The sequence below is a fragment of the Mustelus asterias genome, chromosome 3, assembly GCF_964213995.1.
Source record: "Mustelus asterias chromosome 3, sMusAst1.hap1.1, whole genome shotgun sequence".
In the NCBI taxonomy this organism is placed as follows: Eukaryota; Metazoa; Chordata; class Chondrichthyes; order Carcharhiniformes; family Triakidae; genus Mustelus; species Mustelus asterias.
In genome coordinates, this window is record NC_135803.1 from 20,672,190 (window position 1) to 20,692,270 (window position 20,081).

At 42.8% G+C, this 20,081-nt stretch overlaps 1 protein-coding gene across 2 annotated transcripts in view; it reads right to left on the reverse strand.

Annotated features, from left to right (window-relative positions):
- LOC144487614 (plastin-1-like) overlaps window positions 1-20,081 on the reverse strand; it is a 143,909-nt gene that overhangs the window by 58,368 nt on the left and 65,460 nt on the right. The window contains exons 2-4 of one of the 2 annotated variants that reach the window (XM_078205705.1): window positions 13,535-13,643; window positions 11,328-11,491; window positions 5,564-5,693 (exon numbers count right to left, since the gene is read on the reverse strand). In XM_078205705.1, coding sequence (XP_078061831.1) covers window positions 5,564-5,693; window positions 11,328-11,491; window positions 13,535-13,604 — 364 coding nt within the window. In that variant the 5' untranslated portion in view covers window positions 13,605-13,643. Of the gene's footprint in view, window positions 1-5,563; window positions 5,694-11,327; window positions 11,492-13,534; window positions 13,648-20,081 lie in introns of both variants that reach the window. The other variant, XM_078205708.1, reaches the window with a different exon arrangement.

Below are 20,081 nucleotides of genomic sequence, written 5' to 3' on the forward strand. Positions count from 1 at the left end.
AAAGTAAATGCTGGTCCTTTAGAAGCAGAGACAAAAAATGATGAATAAATGGTGAAGGCATTGAACAAATATTTTGGGTCCATCTTCACAGTTGAAGACACAACTTTCGTACCAGAAATAGACCGTCCTTAGCTTAGGAGCTAAAAAGAATAAGGAAATTAATACCAGTAGGGAAAAAGTATTGGAGAAACCTAAGAAGCTAAAATCTGACAAATCCCCAAGACCTCAATGGCCGACATCTAGGGTTCCAAAAGTGATAGCTGCAGAGAAAGTGGATGCATTAGTCACGATATTCCAAAATTCCTCAGATTCAGGAACAGTTCCACCTGATTGAAAGTTGGCAAATATTATACCACTTTTCGAGAAAGGAATGGGAAGAAAACATTGAACTACAGGCCAATTAACCAAACATCAGTTGTTTGGAAAATGCTGAAAATCTATTATGAAGGAAGTTTCAAACAATGCACTTGGAAAAGTATGATGAGAACAAATCAACATGATTTTACCAAAGGGAAATTCTATTTGACATTTATTAGAATTATTAACTAGTAGGGTAGATAAAGGGGAAATCAGTAGATGTGGTATATCTGGAATTCCAAAAAGACATTCAAAAAGGTGTCAATAAAAAGGTTAAAAGGCAAGATGAGGGCTCATAGTTGGGAGTAACATATTAGCTCAGAGAGAGGATTACTAAATGGATACTAAGCAAACGGTAGGCATAAACAGAGCTTCAGGTTGACAGGTAGCAAATAATGGATCACTGCTGGTGTCTCATAATAACTTAGATGAAGAGACATAATGTGTTCACACTGGCTGATGAATACCAAACTGGGTAGAAGCGGAAGCTGTGGGGAGGACAGAGGGGCTGCAAATAGATCTATAAACATGTTAAGTGAGTGGGCAACAATATGGCAGATGGAGTAGTGTGGGGAAGTATGAAGTTATTCGTTTTGGTTGAAATAACAGAAAGCCACAATATTTTTGAAAAGATGTGAAACTTGTCAAGTGTTGATGTTCAAAGGGACTTGGGTGCGCTCATACAAGGAATGCAGGAAGTTAGCATGCAGATGCAGCAAATAATTAAAATGGAAAATATCATGTTGACCTTTATTGAAAGGGAATTGGAATGCAAGAATAAAGAAGGTTTGCCAAAATCAGAAAGGATTTTGATTAGACTATATCTGGAATACAGTGTGCAGTTTTGGGTCTCAATTTTTAAGACAGGATATTCTTCTATTGGAGGCAGTATAGCGAAGGTTCATTAAATTGGTTCCTGGGATGAAGAGGTTGTCCTATGATGAGAGACTGAGCAAATATAGTGTCGAATTTCTCTAGAGGTTACAAGAATGAGAGGCGATCTCATTGAAATCTACAAAATTCTGAAGGGGCTTGATAGGTTAGACACTGAGGCATACATTCTCCGGCCAGTGGAAACAAAAACATGGTGGCCTAATCTCAGGATAAAGGGCCAATCACTTAGGATCAACATGAGGAGAAATGTCTTCACTCAGTGTTGTGAATCTCTGGACCTCTCTACCCCAGAAAGTTGGGGACGCTTCATCATGAAATACATTCACGGCTGGGATAGACAGACTTTTGGTCTCAGGGAATAAGCAAGAAAATGAAATTGAAGCCCAAGGCCAGCCATGATCATACTGAATGGCAGAGCAGGCTTGATGGACCATATTGTCTACTCCTTCTCCTTTCACGTATCTAACATCTTTAGCATCAAAAAACATCCCAAGGCACAGCATAGGGGGTATTATTAAACAAAATTTAACACCAAGGGCATCAGAAAACCAAAGGTTTGGTCCAGAAGGTTGGTTTTAAGGAGCGTCTTAAAGGAGGAAAGAGAGTTTGATCGGCAGGAGGGAACTTCGAAGTTTAGGGTCTTAGCATAGCTACCAACAGTGGGCGATTAAAATAAAGGATGCTGAGAAGACCAGACGAAGAGGACTAAAAATACCTTGGGAGGGTCATAAGGTTGAAGGATGAGGTGTGATGCCAGAGAGAGATTTGAGAACAAGGGTAAGAATTAAAATAGAAGCATTGCTTAACTGGGAGCCATTGTACATCAGCGAATGCAAAGCGATGGGCAAACTAGACTTGATGAGTTAGAATATAGGCAGCAGAGTTTTGAATAAGAACATGGAATCGAACATGGGAGGCTGACGAGAACATTTGAACAGTCAAGTCTAAAGGTAAACAAAGGCATGGATGCAACAGTTGAGCTGAAGCTGGGCAGAGGCTGGCAATGTTATTGTGGTGGAAATAGTGGTCTTAATGCAGATATTTATTTGGAAACTTTTCTTGGGGTCAAATGAACAGTTGTCATGAGCAGGAAAACATGAAAAAGAAACAAAAATATTCAGGGATACATTTAGCAACCCAAGGATCAAGATGTATGATGCTGCAAACATTGGAAGAAACTTGTATCATGAAATTCAACATTGGGTGTAAATTCATACATCTGTCCAGGTGCATCTATATCAACTGGGATGAAGTGGAAAGGGTCAAGAGCTACAAGTTTCTACCTGTCCTGGTCCCTCCACACCAACGCTATAGTTAAGAAAGCCCACCAACGCCTCTACTTGCTCAGGAGTCTAAGGAAATTCAGCATGTCCACTACGACTCTCACCATCTTTTACAGATGCATCATAGAAAGCATCCTTTCTGGTTGTATCACAGCTTGGTATGGTTCCTGCTCTGACCAAGACTACAAGAAACTACAAGGGGCCATGAACGAAGCTCAGTTCATCACACAAACCAGCCTCCCAATCATTGACTCTGTCTACACTTCCCGCTGCCTCGAAAAAGCACCTAGCATAATTAAGGACCCCATGCACCCCAGACATTCTCTCTTTCACCTTCTTCCATCGGGAAAAAGATACAAAAGTCTGAGGTCACATACCAACCGACTCAAGAACAGCTTCTTCCCTGCTGCCAGACTTGTGAATGGACCGACCTCATATTAAGTTGATCTTTCTCTGCACCCTAGCTATGACTGTAACACTATATTCTGCACTCTCTCCTTTCCTTCTCTATGAACGGTATGCTTTGCCTGTATAGTGCGCAAGAAAGAATACTTTTCACTGTATACTAATACATGTGACAATAATAAATCAAATCAAAATCATATAGTTTCTCAGCTGAACTTAATAATTAAGGGCAGATTTAAATTACTTGCCTGAATTTTTAGGATGGGGGTGAAGGGGGGGGGGCAGCTTCAAATTCTTGTGTGTTTTGTGCCAAATGAGTAAATACAGTTTCTTTATCTAATTAGTGTTGCCACTGAAATATAAGGATATCTTAGAGAATTTCAAATCCTCTCCATTAATGATGAAAGGTTAAACAGCCAAATTCCTGGACCTGGGCCGGAATTCTCTGACCTTGCATGTGGCTGGGATTATCCAGTCCCGCTACTGTGAACAGAGATTTCACTGATCACCAAATTCTCCATTCTTGCTGGCAGCGGTAGCGGGGCGTGCCAGACCAGAGAATTCCGGCCCTGGCCTCAAGCCTCCTGGTGCAGTTCTTCATCCGGCCACAGCAGTGCTATTGCATCTGCTCTCTCAAGTGACATGACTTCAAAGGGCAGGCGGATTATTCCTGGTGTCCTGACCAATATTAATCACTCAATTAACATTACTAAAACAAACCATCTGGTTATGATCACATTGTTGTTTACATTACAATAGTGACAACATTTGAAGATATTGGCTAAGTATGTCTGCCAGGCACTATACAGAAGCAAGTCCTTGTTATTTTAGCTTTAGAACCTTTACCCCTGCCTCCACCGCCCCCTAAATCCTCTGGGAGATATTTGAGGCAAATGATGCTTCTGCCATCCAACATTTATAACAGACAATTTGCATTAACAATGTGCACCCACTGTAAATTTTATATACATTCTTGTGAAGGCTCTACACAAGAAACTGAGGTAAAGAAACCCTGACCAGTATGTCCATCGGAACATCAGTCCAACAAAAGAAAAAGGGCTTAATTTTATCATACTGCTTTTCAAGTTTCTTAAAATATCTCGAAGCACTTCACATATAAAAATCTGATGAGAAAAAGCACGCGAGTAGGAGAAGGAGGAGAAAGCCACAAGAGAAGAATTAGTCTTGGAAAAAAAAAATTTGTTAGCAAGCTTTGATTTCCAATGACCAAGTGCAGGGCCAGAAAGTAACAAACAAAAATCAAAGGCACTCAATAAAAACATGGAAAACATTTAAGAGATTGCCTTCTCACTTATACGAAGCGCGCCTTCATGTTGGACAAGCCCTATAGCCATGTGGCATCAAAGAAGTGAAACAAGTGTTTACATTAAGAAAATATCTGTCAAAATCTACCTCTGTTATAAAGGTCACAATAATGGCTTTAAATTCTGAAGCAATACGAGAACAATGTTTCAGCAAAGAAAAAAAAGAGTTGTTTCCCAAAGCCAGTGCCAAGAGATTAAAAACACAAATAGCTCATAGGTTATTTATGGAGTTCAACGCGACTTCTACAGAGACGCAGGTCTTTTCAATTCAGCACACAATGTGCCCATTAAGGTTGCTGATAATATCCATGCGGAAAAATAAAAATAAAAAATTTCCAGAGGTAGCTGTCACAAAGACAGTCATCAGAAATAAATTTCCAGGGATTATTTTGAGTTACAAAAATAATGCTCCCTTCCAAATTAAAATCCAGGTATGGTTGATGGGAGTATAGCCATGTCACATGATAAAGAACTCCACTCATGTGGTAACTACAGCCTATTTCCACTCATGAGCTCATAGAACAGTACAGCACAGGAACAGGCCCTTTGGTCCATGATGTTGTGCTGAACATGACGCCAAATCAAACTAATCCCTTCTGCCTGCCCTTGGTCCATATCCCTCTATTCCTTGCATTTGTAAAAGCTCCTTGAACGCTCCCATCACATCTGCCTCCACCACCATTCCAGCAGCATATTCCAGACACCTACCACTCTGTAAAAAGATTTGCCCCTCACATCTCCTTTGAACTTTCTCCCTCTCACTTGTGAGAGTGTGTGCCCCCGAGTATTTGACATTTCAACTCTGGGTAAAATATTCTGTCAACTCTATCTATGCCTGTTATGATTTCATAGACTTCTATCAGGTCTCCCATCAGCCTCCGCCACTCCAGAGAAAACAACCCTAGTTTGTCCAGCCTCTCCTTATAGCTCATACTCTCTAATCCAGGTAAACCTCTTCTGCACCCTTTCCAAAGCCTTCACATTCTTCCTGCAATGTGGCATTATTCATGGAGTGCTGTAGTCAGTCTCTCCTGATATTCAGGTTGGCCATGGCATAAATCCTCATTCTTATTACTCTTCTGGTAAGGATGTTTCTCCTGAATTAACTATTGGATTAAGTTTAGTATCCCTACAACCAGCAACTCCAATTCTCATCCCATCGATTTGACCTGGATTTGAACTTGGGTCTCAAGATGAACATCCAGTGCTGTGTCGAACTCACCGACTCTCCCTCTGCCCCGAGAACTGCTGAGGGGTTTGGTCAAGTAGCAAACACCTTGAAGGAAGCAGGGAATGTACCTTCGTAAGAATGTTGTGTTCCTTCACTGGAGCGGTCAGACGTTCCACCAATTGCACAAATCCCCTCTTTTTTGTTGATGGCTTTTCTGAATGTTTTGCTGATCTCTTTGTCTTTCAGCTCCTGGAAAACCTGCAATTTGTTTGAAAAAGAAACAGGAACTGATTTGACTGAGTTATATTACAAGGGAGTCAAGTCAGGCAATCTGCCATGATAATATCGAATAGCAGAACAGGCTTAAGGGCCAATTGCTGTTGCTCCTCCTATTATGGCCTTATGGAGCACAGAATGTAGAGAAGTTCAATGAACAAAGCTCATTTGGTGATTTTCATTTCATTTGGATTACAAAAAACAAAACCAATTGCAAACACAATTTAAAATTGTGTGTCATGGAATTCCTTTCATTCATTTAAGAAAAGGTTACTCGACCAGTTAGCATCTCACACAGACTTGATTCTTGAAGATCTTCCTCAAAATCTCTGCATGACGATAAATATTGGAGCAAGTTTCAGGGCAACCTTCTTTTGAAGACTAAAGTAGGTGGGAAAGTAAGTTGCGATAAAATAAGAAATTTACAAATGGATATGGATAGGTTAAGTGAATGGGCAAAATTCAGCAGATGAAGTGGATAACTGAGGAAAAATTCAAAGGCAAATTATCTAAATGGAGAGAAACTTCAGAGTGCTTCGGTGCAGAGGGATCTGGGCGTAATCGTGCATGGATTGCAGAAAACTAGTATGCGGGTACAGCAGATAATAAAGGCGGCAAATGGAATCTTGGCTTTTATTGATAAAAGAATGGAATATAAAAGTAGTGGAGTGCTGTTACTACTGTAAAAAGTATTAGTAAAACCGCACTTAGAATATTGTGCACAGATTTGATCCCCTTACTTGTGGGTGCGGTCGCACTGGAGGCAGTTCAGAGGAGGTTCACTGGATTGATTCCAGAGATGAGGGAGTTTGTCTTACCTAGCGAGATTGGGTAGCTTAGGTCTATACTCCCTGGAGTTTAGAAGAATGTGAGGAGATTTAATTGAGGTAAATATGATAAAGGGATTGACAAAGTAGACGTGGAGAGAATGTTTCCCTCTTGTAGGGCAATCTAGAACGAGAGGTCATAGTTTTAGGATAAGGAGTGACATATTTAAAACAGAAATGAGGAGAAATTATTTCTCTCAAAGGGTCGAGAGTCTCTGGAGTTCATTACCCCAGAGCATGGGGGATGCCAGGACATTGAGTAAATTTAAGGAAGAGGTGGACAGATTTTTAATTAACAAGAGTTTGAAGGCCTATGGTGAACGAGCAGGAAAGTGGAATTGAGGCCAAGATGGCAGAGCAGGTACGAGGAGCTGAACTGCCTACTCCCAACTCTTGTGTTCTTTTGAAATATAGGGCTTCTCTTTGTGGAACAGTAAGGAAATTCAGCCACAAAAGACCAAGAGTGTTGCCCTTTGCCAGGAGGAAGCACTCATCCGAGTTTAAGTTTAAAGGCACAGCTGCACTGCCTGCTGTATTATCTTCAAAAAAAATTGCCATTTTGACATCTTCCGTCTAACACACATTTCCTGTTTGTCACTTACAAAATGACAAAGCACGCAGAGGCTGGAAATCTGAAAAATCACCAGAAAATGACCAAAGCCGGGTCCCTAGCGCTGTGAGGCAGCCAATGGGCTGCCTAAAAGGCAGGGAGGATAGCAAATAAAGCAATATTAAGACAATGAATATAATGCCCTTCCCTCACCTTTTTTTAATGCACACTATAACTTTCAAGCGTAATGTCTGATAGGATCTCAAAATACCCAATTTTAAAATCAATTAGGCTTCATACTTCAGCTTCAGGTTATAAAGTTTTAACAAAAGCAAATCTTTCCAAATGTGTTGTAAAAAATGAGAAATATATATTTGGGTGAGTTTTCATGTCCTTATCTTACACGCTTAGCCACTGAAGAAATGGTCTAGACCATTGGTCTAGATCTAGCTGTTGCAGGCAGTGGGCTGGATTTAGTTCATCAGTAAGAAGTCTCACAACACCAGGTTAAAGTCCAACAGGTTTATTTGGTAGCACAAGCCACTAGCTTTCGGAGCGCTGCCCCTTCGTCAGGTGAGTGGGAGTTCTGTTCACAAACAGGGCATATATAGACACAAACTCAATTTACAAAATAATGGTTGGAATGTGAGTCTTTACAGGTAATCAAGTCTTAAAAGGTACAGATAATGTAAGTGGAGAGAGGGTTAAGCACAGGTTAAAGAGATGTGTATTGTCTCCAGACAGGACAGTTAGTGAGATTTTGCAAGCCCAGGCAAGTCGTGGGGGTTACAGATAGTGTGACATGAATCCAAGAACCCGGTTGAGGCTGTCCTCATGTGTGCGGAACTTGGCTATCAGTTTCTGCTCAGCGACTCTGCATTGTCATGTATCGTGAAGGCCGCCTTGGAGAACGCTTACCCGAAGATCAGAGGCCGAATGCCCGTGACTGCTGAAGTGCTCCCCCACAGGAAGAGAACAGTCTTGCCTGGTGATTGTCGAGCGGTGTTCATTCATCCGTTGTCGTAGCGTCTGCATGGCCTCCCCGGTGCATGCCTCGGGACATCCTTTCCTGCATAAGTCTAATGCTGGCATCTCCACATTTTAATTCACCAGCCAGCATGTAGAGGGAGCTATTGTGCATGTGCAGACCTCTGATTCTGCACATGCTCAATAGTAACTCTAGGGTTCTGACAGACAGAGTGAGCTGTCAGGCCCCTTCTACTGCAGACAGCCTCAACCAGCTCCCCACCCCCTGCAATCGCAGGGGCCCTGGCTGATCGTGAGTCCCACAATGCATGTGCACCTAGTCCCCGCAGCAGCGCCCCCTCCCCCCAATCCAATCCCACTGCAGGGTGCGCAGAGTGCGCCCCCCTCCTCCCGATCAGATTTTGCCACGCCCTTCATACCCTGCCTCCATAGGCCCTCCATGATGTAAAAAGTGAGGAACAGAATGTATCTCAATAGATTTTAACCCTTCATCTTGACTACTGTAAATTTACAAGAGAGACAGCAATTGTACCAATCAGAACATGTGCTGCTACTGAGGAGAAAGGATTGGTGAATGACAACAGAATCACAGTTTTTAATCTTTGTATTTCTTTGATGATTGTGTTCACTTGTTTCATCTTTTTGTATTTCATCCTTGGATACCACAACACAATAGATTCACAGATGAGAACCAAATTCCATTGCTTCATGAGCTAATCTGTGACTCAGCAGAGGTAGGTCACACAGAAAAAGGGTGTGTGTGTAATACATTGAAACACCAGTACATTACTCAGAAATATATTTTTGAGCTGAAGGAGAGAAACTTCATTTCTGGAACTTATGTATAGCTATTCTCCCTCAAGTATTCTAACACAAATACTCTCCAATCATATCTCAGAGAGGTTAGAAGCAGGGTAAAGCTCCCTTCATGTTTGGTCAATGTGGCTTAACCCAAATTACAGCAGAAGACTCTTTCCTCCATTATCAGCTGCACATTTCCCTCCAGGCCACACACAACAGAAAGTAGGAACTAATACAGGCCCTTTAAGCTGCTCCATCTTTCAGCAAGTTCATAGCTGATCTTAGACCTCACTGCTACTTTCCAACAATATATCCCTTAATACCCTAAACTCTATTGGCTCCGATCTCTTAGATACCCAGTGAATGAGCATTCACAGCTCTTGTGAATCTTTGCAACTCTGTATACCCAATCGTGTGAAGAAATTTCTCCTCATCCTGATCCGAAATGGCTGACCCCTTAATCTGAGACTGTGACCCTGTGTGGTTTTGAAATGTGTTGTGTCTAGTAACGAAATTTCATATTCATAACTGTAAAACACAAATGGTACTGGAATGTTCTGGAACTGGCCTTTTTCTTAAAAATGGACATTGGAATGAATGTTGCCTAGATTCACCTGACTTGGTCTATGGATTCAATTACTGCACTGTCTCAAAAGGACAAAAGAATACATTCCAGACTAAGTGTCACTACTCTTCTGAAACCATTCATAAAGGTGCTTCCTGACTTGAATGTATCATTCTGAAATCAAGATGATGGTATCTCAGACCTCAAGGTGAGTGCTTGTTAATAATGGCTCAGGCTATGGCTAATCCACTGAAGTACATCATATTTGGAAGAGAGGACTGTGAGCAAACACATGGTCAGGCAATGATATTTATCTTCCTTTTAATCTTTAAGGACCGCCTACAAACTACTCCAGAAACAGCAACAAATAAGCCAGCAACATCTATGTTTTAAGACTTGGTGAACATCGTAAGGTTTCCAAGCCGGTTTCTTTTCAATTCCACAAATGCAGCAAACTCAGCTTGGATCACTGCCTGTGTGGAGTTTGCATGTTCTCCCAGTGTCTGTGTGGATTTCCTCCGGGTGTTCCGGTTTCCTCCCACAGTCCTAAAGATGTGCTGGTTAGATGCATTGGCCATGCTAAATTATCCCGAACAGGCGCCAGAGTGTGGCGACTGGGGGAATTTCACAGTAACTTCATTGCAGCGATAACGTAAGCCTACTTGTGACACCAATAAATAAATTTAAAGGTTCTAAAACACTGACCTCTTCTTTTTCAAAACATAAATTGATCATGGGCAGCAAGGGAAGGGAACAGAGGTTTTAATTCTCTCTGATTCCTGTCTGTAACAAATGAGATTAAGGTTTCTGCCTCTGCCACATTTTAAGGCAGTGCATTCAAGATCCTCTCCACCTACAGGGTGAAAAAATTACTCCAACATCACAACTAAAAAGTACTCCGATACACATGTGAAATGCTGCAACCTACCATGGAAGAAAGATTAGAATCTAATAGGAGATTAGTGAGATAACTGGTGTCTGAATCATAGAATTGGTTACAGTACAGGAAGTCATTCAGCCCAGTCCACTACAAATCCCACCGCTCCACAAATAACTCCCTTCAGCTTCCATCCAATTTTGTCTTGAAGCCATGATTGAATCTGCCTCCATCACATTTTCAGGTAATGCATTCAATGTGTTTAAAAGATAATCCCCTCAATTGTGCTGCACCATTCCAAAATTTTGAGTACTCAGCTCCAGTATAGCTGCCCTCTAGGAACTGTTTAGTACAACAGAAGCTCTGTAGCTGGAACAATGTATGGTGGATAAAGGATCAATCAAACATGCACTCCAGAAGTGTGCCTTCTGCAGGCCAACCTGGAGAGCAGAGTTAACAGTGAACTTGGAAGAATCAACCCAAACCCATTCCAGCTTGTAGAATTCAAGGACTACAGGGGAAAATAAACATAGGGCCAGATTTTCCAGCCCTTTTTCCCGTCAGCAGGATGTTCCGATCCTGCCAAAGACAACCCCCCTCCCCATGGCAGCATCCCCGGCAGCAAGGTGGGCAATCCATGCAAAATGTTATTGACATCAGTGGGACTGGAAGATCCCACAAGCGGACAATAGCATGCCGTCTCCGCCACAAGGAAACAGGCCATTGGGCGGGGAATGGCAGGGCTGGAAAATCCTACCCGCAGTTCAAATAGACCAGACAAAGACATAGTTTAACTAATCTTTATACTTAGGATTCTTCGGAGATAAACAGAGGTATTAATGCTAAGCAAGGGACCATTTCACTTCCCATTCAACCCAACCGAAACATCTGGTTAATTGTTCAGTTAAAGGTTGTGTAGAAACTACTACATGTTTGGAAATATACAAAAGGACAAAGAACCAAAAGAAGAACTACCAAGCACTGAAAATAAATACAAACGTTCACTCACCGAGACAAATTCGTCAAAACTGATCTTTCCGTCTTTGTTGCGGTCTCCGACAGTTAGAATTTGTTCCACAATTTCGCGCACCTTGTAACCGGGCAGAGGAAGGTTTGCCTCCTTAAAGAGGTCTTGAAGCTCATAATCACTGACGTAGCCAGAATTGTCAAGATCTTTAAAAAGAAAATCAGGTTAATTCAGTTAATGCACTTTAAGGAGAAAGAGCAAGAGAATGAGCAAAAAGGGAATTAAGCTAACATTAGTTGTTGGGAAAATGCTGGAATCCATTATTAAGTAAATGTTAACAATTCACTGAGAAAAGCATAGCAAGATTAGAACAAGTCTGAACAAGGGTAGAACAAGGCAGCATAGTGGCACAGTAGTTAGCATTGCTGCCTCACAGCACCAGAGATCTGGGTTCAATTCTGACCATCTCTGTGTGGAGTTTGCATGTTCTCTCCATGTCTGGATGGGTTTCCTCAGGGTGCTCCAGTAACCTCCCACAGTCCAAAGATGTGCGGGATAGGTGCATTAGCCGTGGTAAATGTGCAGGGTTACAGGGATAGATCTCTTCATAAGAGTTTGCTGGTGATACAAAGTTGGGTGAAAGGACATAGGGGCTGCAAAGTTGCACAGGCAGGTTAAGTGAGTGGACAAAAGATGGCAGATGGATTATAATGTAGAGAAATTAAGTTATTCGTTTGGTTGAAAGAATAGAAGAGCTGAATTATTTTTAAGAAGGTGAGAAACATTTAACTGTAGATGTTCAAAGAGACTTGCTTGTACATGGAACACAAAGTTAATATTCAAAAAATAGCAAGTGGCATGTTGGCCTTTATTGCAAAGGGATTGGAGTCAGGAATAAAGAAGTTTTGCTGGAGATGTACAGGGTTTTGGTGAGGCCACAACTGGAGTACATTGTGCAACTAGAGTACAGTGTGCAATTCTGGTCTCCATGTTTAAGAAATAATGTACTTGCATTGGGGGTGGTACAACAAAGGTTCACTAAATTGGTTCCTGGGATGAGGGGGTTGTCCTATGATGAGAGGCTGAGAAAATTGGGTCTATTTTCTCTGGAGGTAGAAGAAAGGTGATCTCACTGAAGTGTGCAAAATTCTGAAGGAGCTTGATTGGGAGGCACAGATTGTTTCCACTGTTTAGGGAAATCTAAAATATGGGGACACAGTCTCAGAATAAGTGGCTAATCATTCAGGATTGAGGTGAGGAAAGATTTCTTCACTCAGGCTGGGATAGACATACCTTTGGTATCTTACGGAATCAAGGGACTTGAAGAGTTGGCAGGCAAGTGGAAATGAAGTCCAAGATCAGCGATAATTGTATTGAATGGTGGAAAAGGCTCAACATGCTATATAATCTACTCCGAATTCTATTTCTTGCATTCTTGGTCATTTCACTCCACATACACTGTCTACAGAGTTTGGAGAATTAGATTAATAATTCAGCAAGCAATCATATTGATGGGCTGTGTTTATTAGCTATTTCAAATTAATCATTGCTTGCTGGGCTATTTAGAAGATGAAAGTAGCATGTCATGGGAAATACTTGGCAAATATGGCAGGAGTTTGCATTTTGGCCCTCCAATGTCAGGGTCAAACCACATACCATAGCAGGAACAGTCATCAACATTGATTTTGTCCTGACTGGCCAATTAGGGTAATCTTGAACCCTAGTCGACTGGCCAGGAGGCCACTTCCATGCAATTACTAAAGTTGCAGAGGGCCTGCAGGCCAACAGGAAAATTCCAGTCAGCCTCAGATCCATGGTCCCAGGAGGGGGTTCAATGTCTCATCCTGTCAGCTTGGATCTTGTTTGTTTGTCTGTCATGTGGGGACCATGATTAGACTTAATTTGAATTGGTCATTTTGATTCGAATTAAAAGTACAGAAAGGTACAAATAAAAAAAAATTCTGGTCTCTGACAAACCTTAACTCACTACCTACCGCTCATGCACAGGTAGTGCCCCCTTCCCCTCAGGGCAGAAATCCTGCACCTTGTATCTATAGCGAACCTAAAGGATTTTTCCCTTTCTTGCTCTTTAAATCACATCATCTTTCAGTAACAAAATGCTGATTTAAGTATTTTCTTAACAGTCCAGAAGTTAATTACAGCAGCACGATCATGTCCATACAGCTTTTGTTTCACCAAAATAGAATGGTGGATGAAAGTCAAAGTTCTACAACAGACAGAAACCATACCTATTTTGTTAAAGGCTTCCTTCATTTCCTCCAGGTCTTCCCGGGAGATGTGAGTTGTGTGGTTTTCCATCTTTAACTGAACTGGATGGTCTTCTTTATGCTTTCAGACCTAATTGGAGCACAAGATCAATTCAATAGCTTTAATTCTTGAAGCAGGACATACATGGAGTACACGAGAGAACAATCAGTTTTGAAAAGGAGTGTTTGTTTGTTTTAAAACTAGTCATTAATAAGACTGTTACTCATGACTCAGTGATGTGTGACAAATAGTCTGCCTTTTCACAACCTCAGCAAGAATATTTGCCAGGTCAAGGCCACTATTTTCCGAAGGTTTTTCTAAAAATTTTGAAAATTGTTTGAAGTGACTTCCCAACATTACAATCCATGTGTGAAAGCGTATGAGTTTTCCTGAAATTGGCACCTCGCCCTCAACAATGCGTGTTTCAACCCTCCCTTAAGAGTCAGTGGCCTGAATTTCATGCTCCCCAGCAAGTTTTTAGAAAAGTGTGGGGAGGGGAGAGTGTGAAATAGAAAGAATGGGATTCCTACCAGCCTGCCTCAACCATGCAGCGATTTTATGCTGGGGCGACAGAGGCCTCGGACAGGTCACTCACGCACGCCCAAATTGGGATACTTTTGAGGGCCATTTCTTGCCCAGCCTCAATTTTTAGGCTGACAGAAGGATTTCCCAGTTCAGGGGGCTGCCCAAAAATGATCGGGATTAGACTTCAAGCTGGGTTTCCTTCTAACTTCAGGGGCAGCCTCCCTCTCCCCAACCTTCCCCTCACCCCAACACATTTTCCCTATCTTCCCTGCCCGAAGACCTTTCCCAAGTCCCAGCACTTAGGCTCCAACATCTTCAGGAAGCTCCTCTGCTGTCCTCTGCAACTCCCGTCCCTACAGAGACTAGGGAGCTCCTGGCCAATCTGATTATGTGGGGTGGATGTGCTACCTGCAACCAACTGATGCTCATTCGAGAGTGAAGTGGCTGTGGGGCAGGAAGAGTTGGCAGGAATATGTTCCCAATGGGAAACCCCACCATCCGAAGTATCCTAGCCAGTATCACACAAGTCGTGTGCCAGGTTGGAGGATCTATGGATTGGGTGCACACACATTGTCCACATTTTTCATGCACTTGATGAAAGTTCGAACTCACTAAGGAAATGGAAAAACCAATTACATTCGAGTAGAGGCAAGATAAAGACTGTTAGCCTTCATAAATTAAACTGGGACTTATAGATAAGATTGAAAGTAAATTGATCAACACAGATGCTTAAAATGCTTTGGCTGTAAATGCTGCTCCCTGCACCATCATGTGAGGCATGATGTGGAGGTGCCGGCGTTGGACTGGGGTAAACAGTCAGAAGTTTAACAAATTTAACCTGGTGTTGTTAAACTTGTTACCATCATGTTAGACACAGAAAGGGGAACGCCCTGTTTCAGCAAAGCCAGTTAGCTTATTTGTGTTTTAGACATTGCCTTGCCCTTAATGACTTCACAGCCTATTTCTGGTTACAATATAAAAGCAGAGTAATGGTTTGTGCTTCTGTAAACAATAGCTGGCCAGTCAACCAGAAAATTACACCAGACTGAGAACATTTCACTGAACTTGCAAGGGAAACAATTCAAGTGCGTTAAAAATGCAAACTGATCTTCACTGTTACAATCAGGTGAGAAGGGGCAAACTAGTTCTCCTCAATTGGTCACAACAAAAAGTTTAAGTTTCTTTTTTGCCATTTCCAAATCACAATGTTGTAACTATTTCAGTTGATAAGAAGCCAATCTAACAAGACTTTCGAGTCAAAGACAGAGCGAGAGAGAGAAAATTTATTAACTGCTGACCAAAGAAAAATGATGAAAACGCAACATCAAGCATTCGGCCCTCATGCAGTCATCCACACACCAGAAAGGGAGTTACAACCCCATAAAGAATAAAATGTAAAACAAAACATGGTTTAGTGTCCTGTGTGTAGATTTTAAACATTGTGGTGAAGTTGGGTTAGCTTTTCTTTGGATACTGTCAGATGTAGAAGATGTTGCAATTATTACAAGATCTGGGCTTGCTGGTAGGTTTTGCTTCTCGAACGTCAGCAAGAATCTCATTTCCCAACTCGAGTTTCTGGGTCCACTTTGTCATTTGCGCTGACAGCTAACACAGGCTCAAAGTCGTCCACATTGTGTTTTTCCAAGAGGTTTTTTTTGTGCGACTGTCTATGGCAACCATGGTTTCAAGCTCCAATATTTACTGTCTCTTCCTTAGACATTTATGAGCTGTGATGGATGTCTGGATTACAGGAAATCTCTCTCTCTTGTCACACTCACCCGAGGGCAATTTGTTGGTTCCTTATCTTCACCTCGGGACGTGGCCTTGCATTTTAAAGCAGTTCGCTCTGTCTCAGTTCAAATCGCTAAAGTTCAAGTCGGTTGAAAATTGATAAATCATGTTTTCAAAAATAAAGAGGCATAGCCTCGTGATACCATAAATGCTAAACTTTTATGATTTCTGTGTCTCACTGGCTCTCAAATCTTTTTCACGTCGAAAGCAAAAAGCTGAAAGTTGTAGTGATAGGGTAGGTATACAGGATCAGTCTATCCAAGAGGGCGGTGGAGAAAGCTCATTGAGACTAATGATAGTTTGTAAAAACAATTGCCTTTTATGTTCCTTGTTTAACAAATTCAAAAGATGGAAATTTACATATATTCAAAGAACAAAGAACAAAGAACAATACAGCACAGGAACAGGCCCTTCGGCCCTCCAAGCCCGCGCCGCTCCCCGGTCCAGGATTGAATCCTGAATCCAGGATCCCCGCCCAATTTTCCAGCCTATCTACATCCTAATATCCTATCCACCGAGCTGTCCCTCACAGCTACGATGCTTTTTTCATCACAACCTATTAACTCACCCCCACCCCCCCATTCCAGACCATGTGATCTCCAGGGAGAGGTGAAAACCCAGAGTGAAAACCCCAGGGCCAATATGGGGAAAAGAAAATCTGGGAAATTCCTCTCCGACCCCCTGAGGCGATCGAAACGAGTCCAGGAGATCACACTGGCCCTGATCAGAAAATGCTTCCCAACCCTATTCATTTCCACTTCTGCTTTACGAACACCATCTGAATTCCCTGCCCCCGAGACAGGTTCCCAACTATCCGCAGTCTCGCTCTGTACTGGCACCAGCAAGATGATCATAGAATGAAGCCTTGAAACGAGAAACAAAGAACAATTAGCCCGCGCCGCTCCCTGGTCCAAACTAGACCACTCTTTTGTATCCCTCCATTCCCACTCCGTTCATATAGCTGTCTAGATAAGTCTTAAACGTTCCCAGTGTGTCCGCCTCCACCACCTTGCCTGGCAACACATTCCAGGCCCCCACGACCCTCTGTGTAAAATATGTCCTTCTGATATCCGTGTTAAACCTCCCCACCTTCACCTTGAACCTATGACCCCTCATGAACGTCACCACCAACCCGGGGAAAAGCCTCCCACCGTTCACCCTATCTATGCCTTTCATAATTTTATACACCTCTATTAAGTCTCCCCTCATCCTCCGTCTTTCCAAGGAGAACAACCCCAGTTTCCCCAATCTCTCCTCATAACCAAGCCCCTCCATACCAGGCAACATCCTGGTAAACCTCCTCTGTACTCTCTCCAAAGCCTCCACGTCCTTCTGGCAGTGTGGCGACCAGAACTGGACGCAGTATTCCAAATGCGGCCGAACCAACGTTCTATACATCTGCAACATCAGACCCCAACTTTTATACTCTATGCCCCGTCCTATAAAGGCAAGCATGCCATATGCCTTCTTCACCACCTTCTCCACCTGTGACGTCACCTTCAAAGATCTGTGGACTTGCACACCCAGGTCCCGCTGCGTCTCTACACCCTTTATGGTTCTTCCATTTATCGTGTAGCTCCTCCCTACATTATTCCCACCAAAATGCATCACTTCGCATTTATCAGGATTGAACTCCATCTGCCATTTCTTTGCCCAAATTTCCAGCCTATCTATATCCTTCTGTAGCCTCTGACAATGTTCCTCACTATCTGCAAGTCCTGCCAGTTTTGTGTCGTCCGCAAACTTACTGATCACCCCAGTTACTCCTTCTTCCAGATCATTTATATAAATCACAAACAGCAGAGGTCCCAATACAGAGCCCTGCAGAACACCACTAGTCACAGGCCTCCAGCCGGACTTTCAAAAAAAAAGTTTACATTTGATGACCAATTCTTATTCGGCCCATTTCCAACCCTTATACCAGCCATTGAACCCAAAGTCCTGACGTTTGCTCTGGCGCAGCAGAACCTTTTAATAAAATTCTCTCTCAACCTGTAGCTCTCTGGATTCTGGCTCCCAGAAGATCATCACTCTGAACCAAGAGAAAATTGAGCCTTTGGTTATTTTACCTAATTACGTTTAATGATGATCAAAACATCAGCTTCTTGTTTAATAACGTGAAGCAAGTACTTATACAGAATGCACTGATCAAATGGAAAATATGACTTGCAATCAGGCAGCGAGCAGCACAAGCTTCACTTAGACCAAATGAGGAAGAAGCACCAAGTACACATGCTGCTGACCTCAATGGGAACAGGAAAATTGTGAATTGTGACTTTCACCCAAAAAATTGCCTCAAATATTTTATGTAATGGTACATGCACCAGGTTCAGCATCATTCACAACTCCTCAGGTACTGAAGTAGTCTGTGCCCATATTCAGCCAGACATGGGCAACATTCAGACTTGAGATAACAAGCGGCAAGGGACATTTGTGCCACACAAGTGCCAAGCAATGAGCAACTCCAATCAGAGAGAATTCAACCATCTCCCCTTGACATGCAGTGGCATTACCAGTGCTGAAACATACTCCATTACCATCCTGGGGATTACCATTGACCAGAAACTGAACTGGACCAACCATTTAAATACTGTGGTTACAAGAGTAAGTCAGCAGCAGGGAATTCTGTGGCGAGTAACTTACCTCCCAACTTCCCAAAGCCTTTCCACCATCTACAAAGCACTTCTCAGGAGGGAGCGTGATGGAATACACTTCACTTGCCTGGATGAGTACAGCTCCATCAACACCAGAAGCTCAAAACCTTCCAGGATGAAGCTGCGCACTTGAATGGCGTCCCACCCAAATACCTCCAAGAGCCACTCCCTTCACGACTGACACACACTGGTAGCAGTGCACACCATTTACAAGGCACACTGCCGCAACTTGCCAAGGCTCTTTCAACATGTTCCAAACCCACGTCCAGTACCACCGAGACAGACAAGGATAGCAGATACAAGGGAACACCACCACATGCAAGTTCCCCTCCATTCTGTACACCATCCTGACATGGTCATTACTTCATTGTTGCTGGGTCAAAACCCTGGAATTCCTCCCAAACAGCACTGTGGGTGAACCAACGGCACATGGAAAAACTCAGCAGGTGTTGCAGCATCTGTGGAGACAGAAAAACAGTTAACGTCGAGACCAACGTGACTTCTTCAGAATGAAGAGTTCCAAAGAGGGGTCATTTGGATTCGAAACATTAACTCTGTTTCACTCTCCACAAATCTTGCCAGACCTGCTGGGTTTATCCAGCATTTCCTGTTTTTGTTTCAGATCGCCAGCATCTGCAGTGTTTTATTTTTTAAAAAACTATTGGCTGGAAATTTATTAAGCAAACTCTTACAGGAACTGAGCCTTCTATGCATATTTTGAGCAAGAGGTCAGTGAGAGCATGCCCTCCACTCTGGAAGTCCTGGATGACCCTGTATTTGGGGGTTACCATTGCAGATGTCAGAGCAGCCTTCTTGAAAGTCAACCCATGGAAAGCGACTGGCCCGGATGGAGTATCCGGACGAGCACTCAGATCCTGCGTGGATCAGCTGGCGGGGGTATTTACAGACATCTTCAACCTCTCTTTACAACAACCTGAGGTCCCTATCTGCTTCAAGAAGACAACCATCATCCCAGTACCTAAGAAAAACCAAGCAGCGTGCCTTAATGACTATTGGCCGGTGGCTCTGACATCCATCATTATGAAGTGTCTCGAAAGGCTAGTCATGGCACGAATCAATTCCAGCCTCCCGGACTACTTGGATCCACTACAGTTTGCCTACGGCCGCAAGAGGTACACAGCAGACGCCATCTCCCTGGCCCTGCACTCAGCCCTGGAACACCTAGATAACTAGGACACCTATGTCAGACTCCTATGTATTGACTATAGCTCAGCCTTCAACAGTATTATTCCCACGAAACTCATCTCCAAACGCCATGGCCTGGGCCTCGGCACCTCCTTCTGCGACTGGATCCTGAGCTTCCTAACTCACAGACCACAATCAGTAAGGATAAGCAACAACACCTCCTCCATGATCATCCTTAACACCAGTGCCCCACAAGGTGATATTCTCAGCCCACTACTATACTCCTTATACACCTTTGACTGTTTGGCCAAATTTCCCTCCAATCCGATTTTCAAGTTTGCTGACACTACCGTAGTGGGTCGGATCTCAAACAATGATGAGACAGAGTACAGGAATGAGATAGAGAATCTGG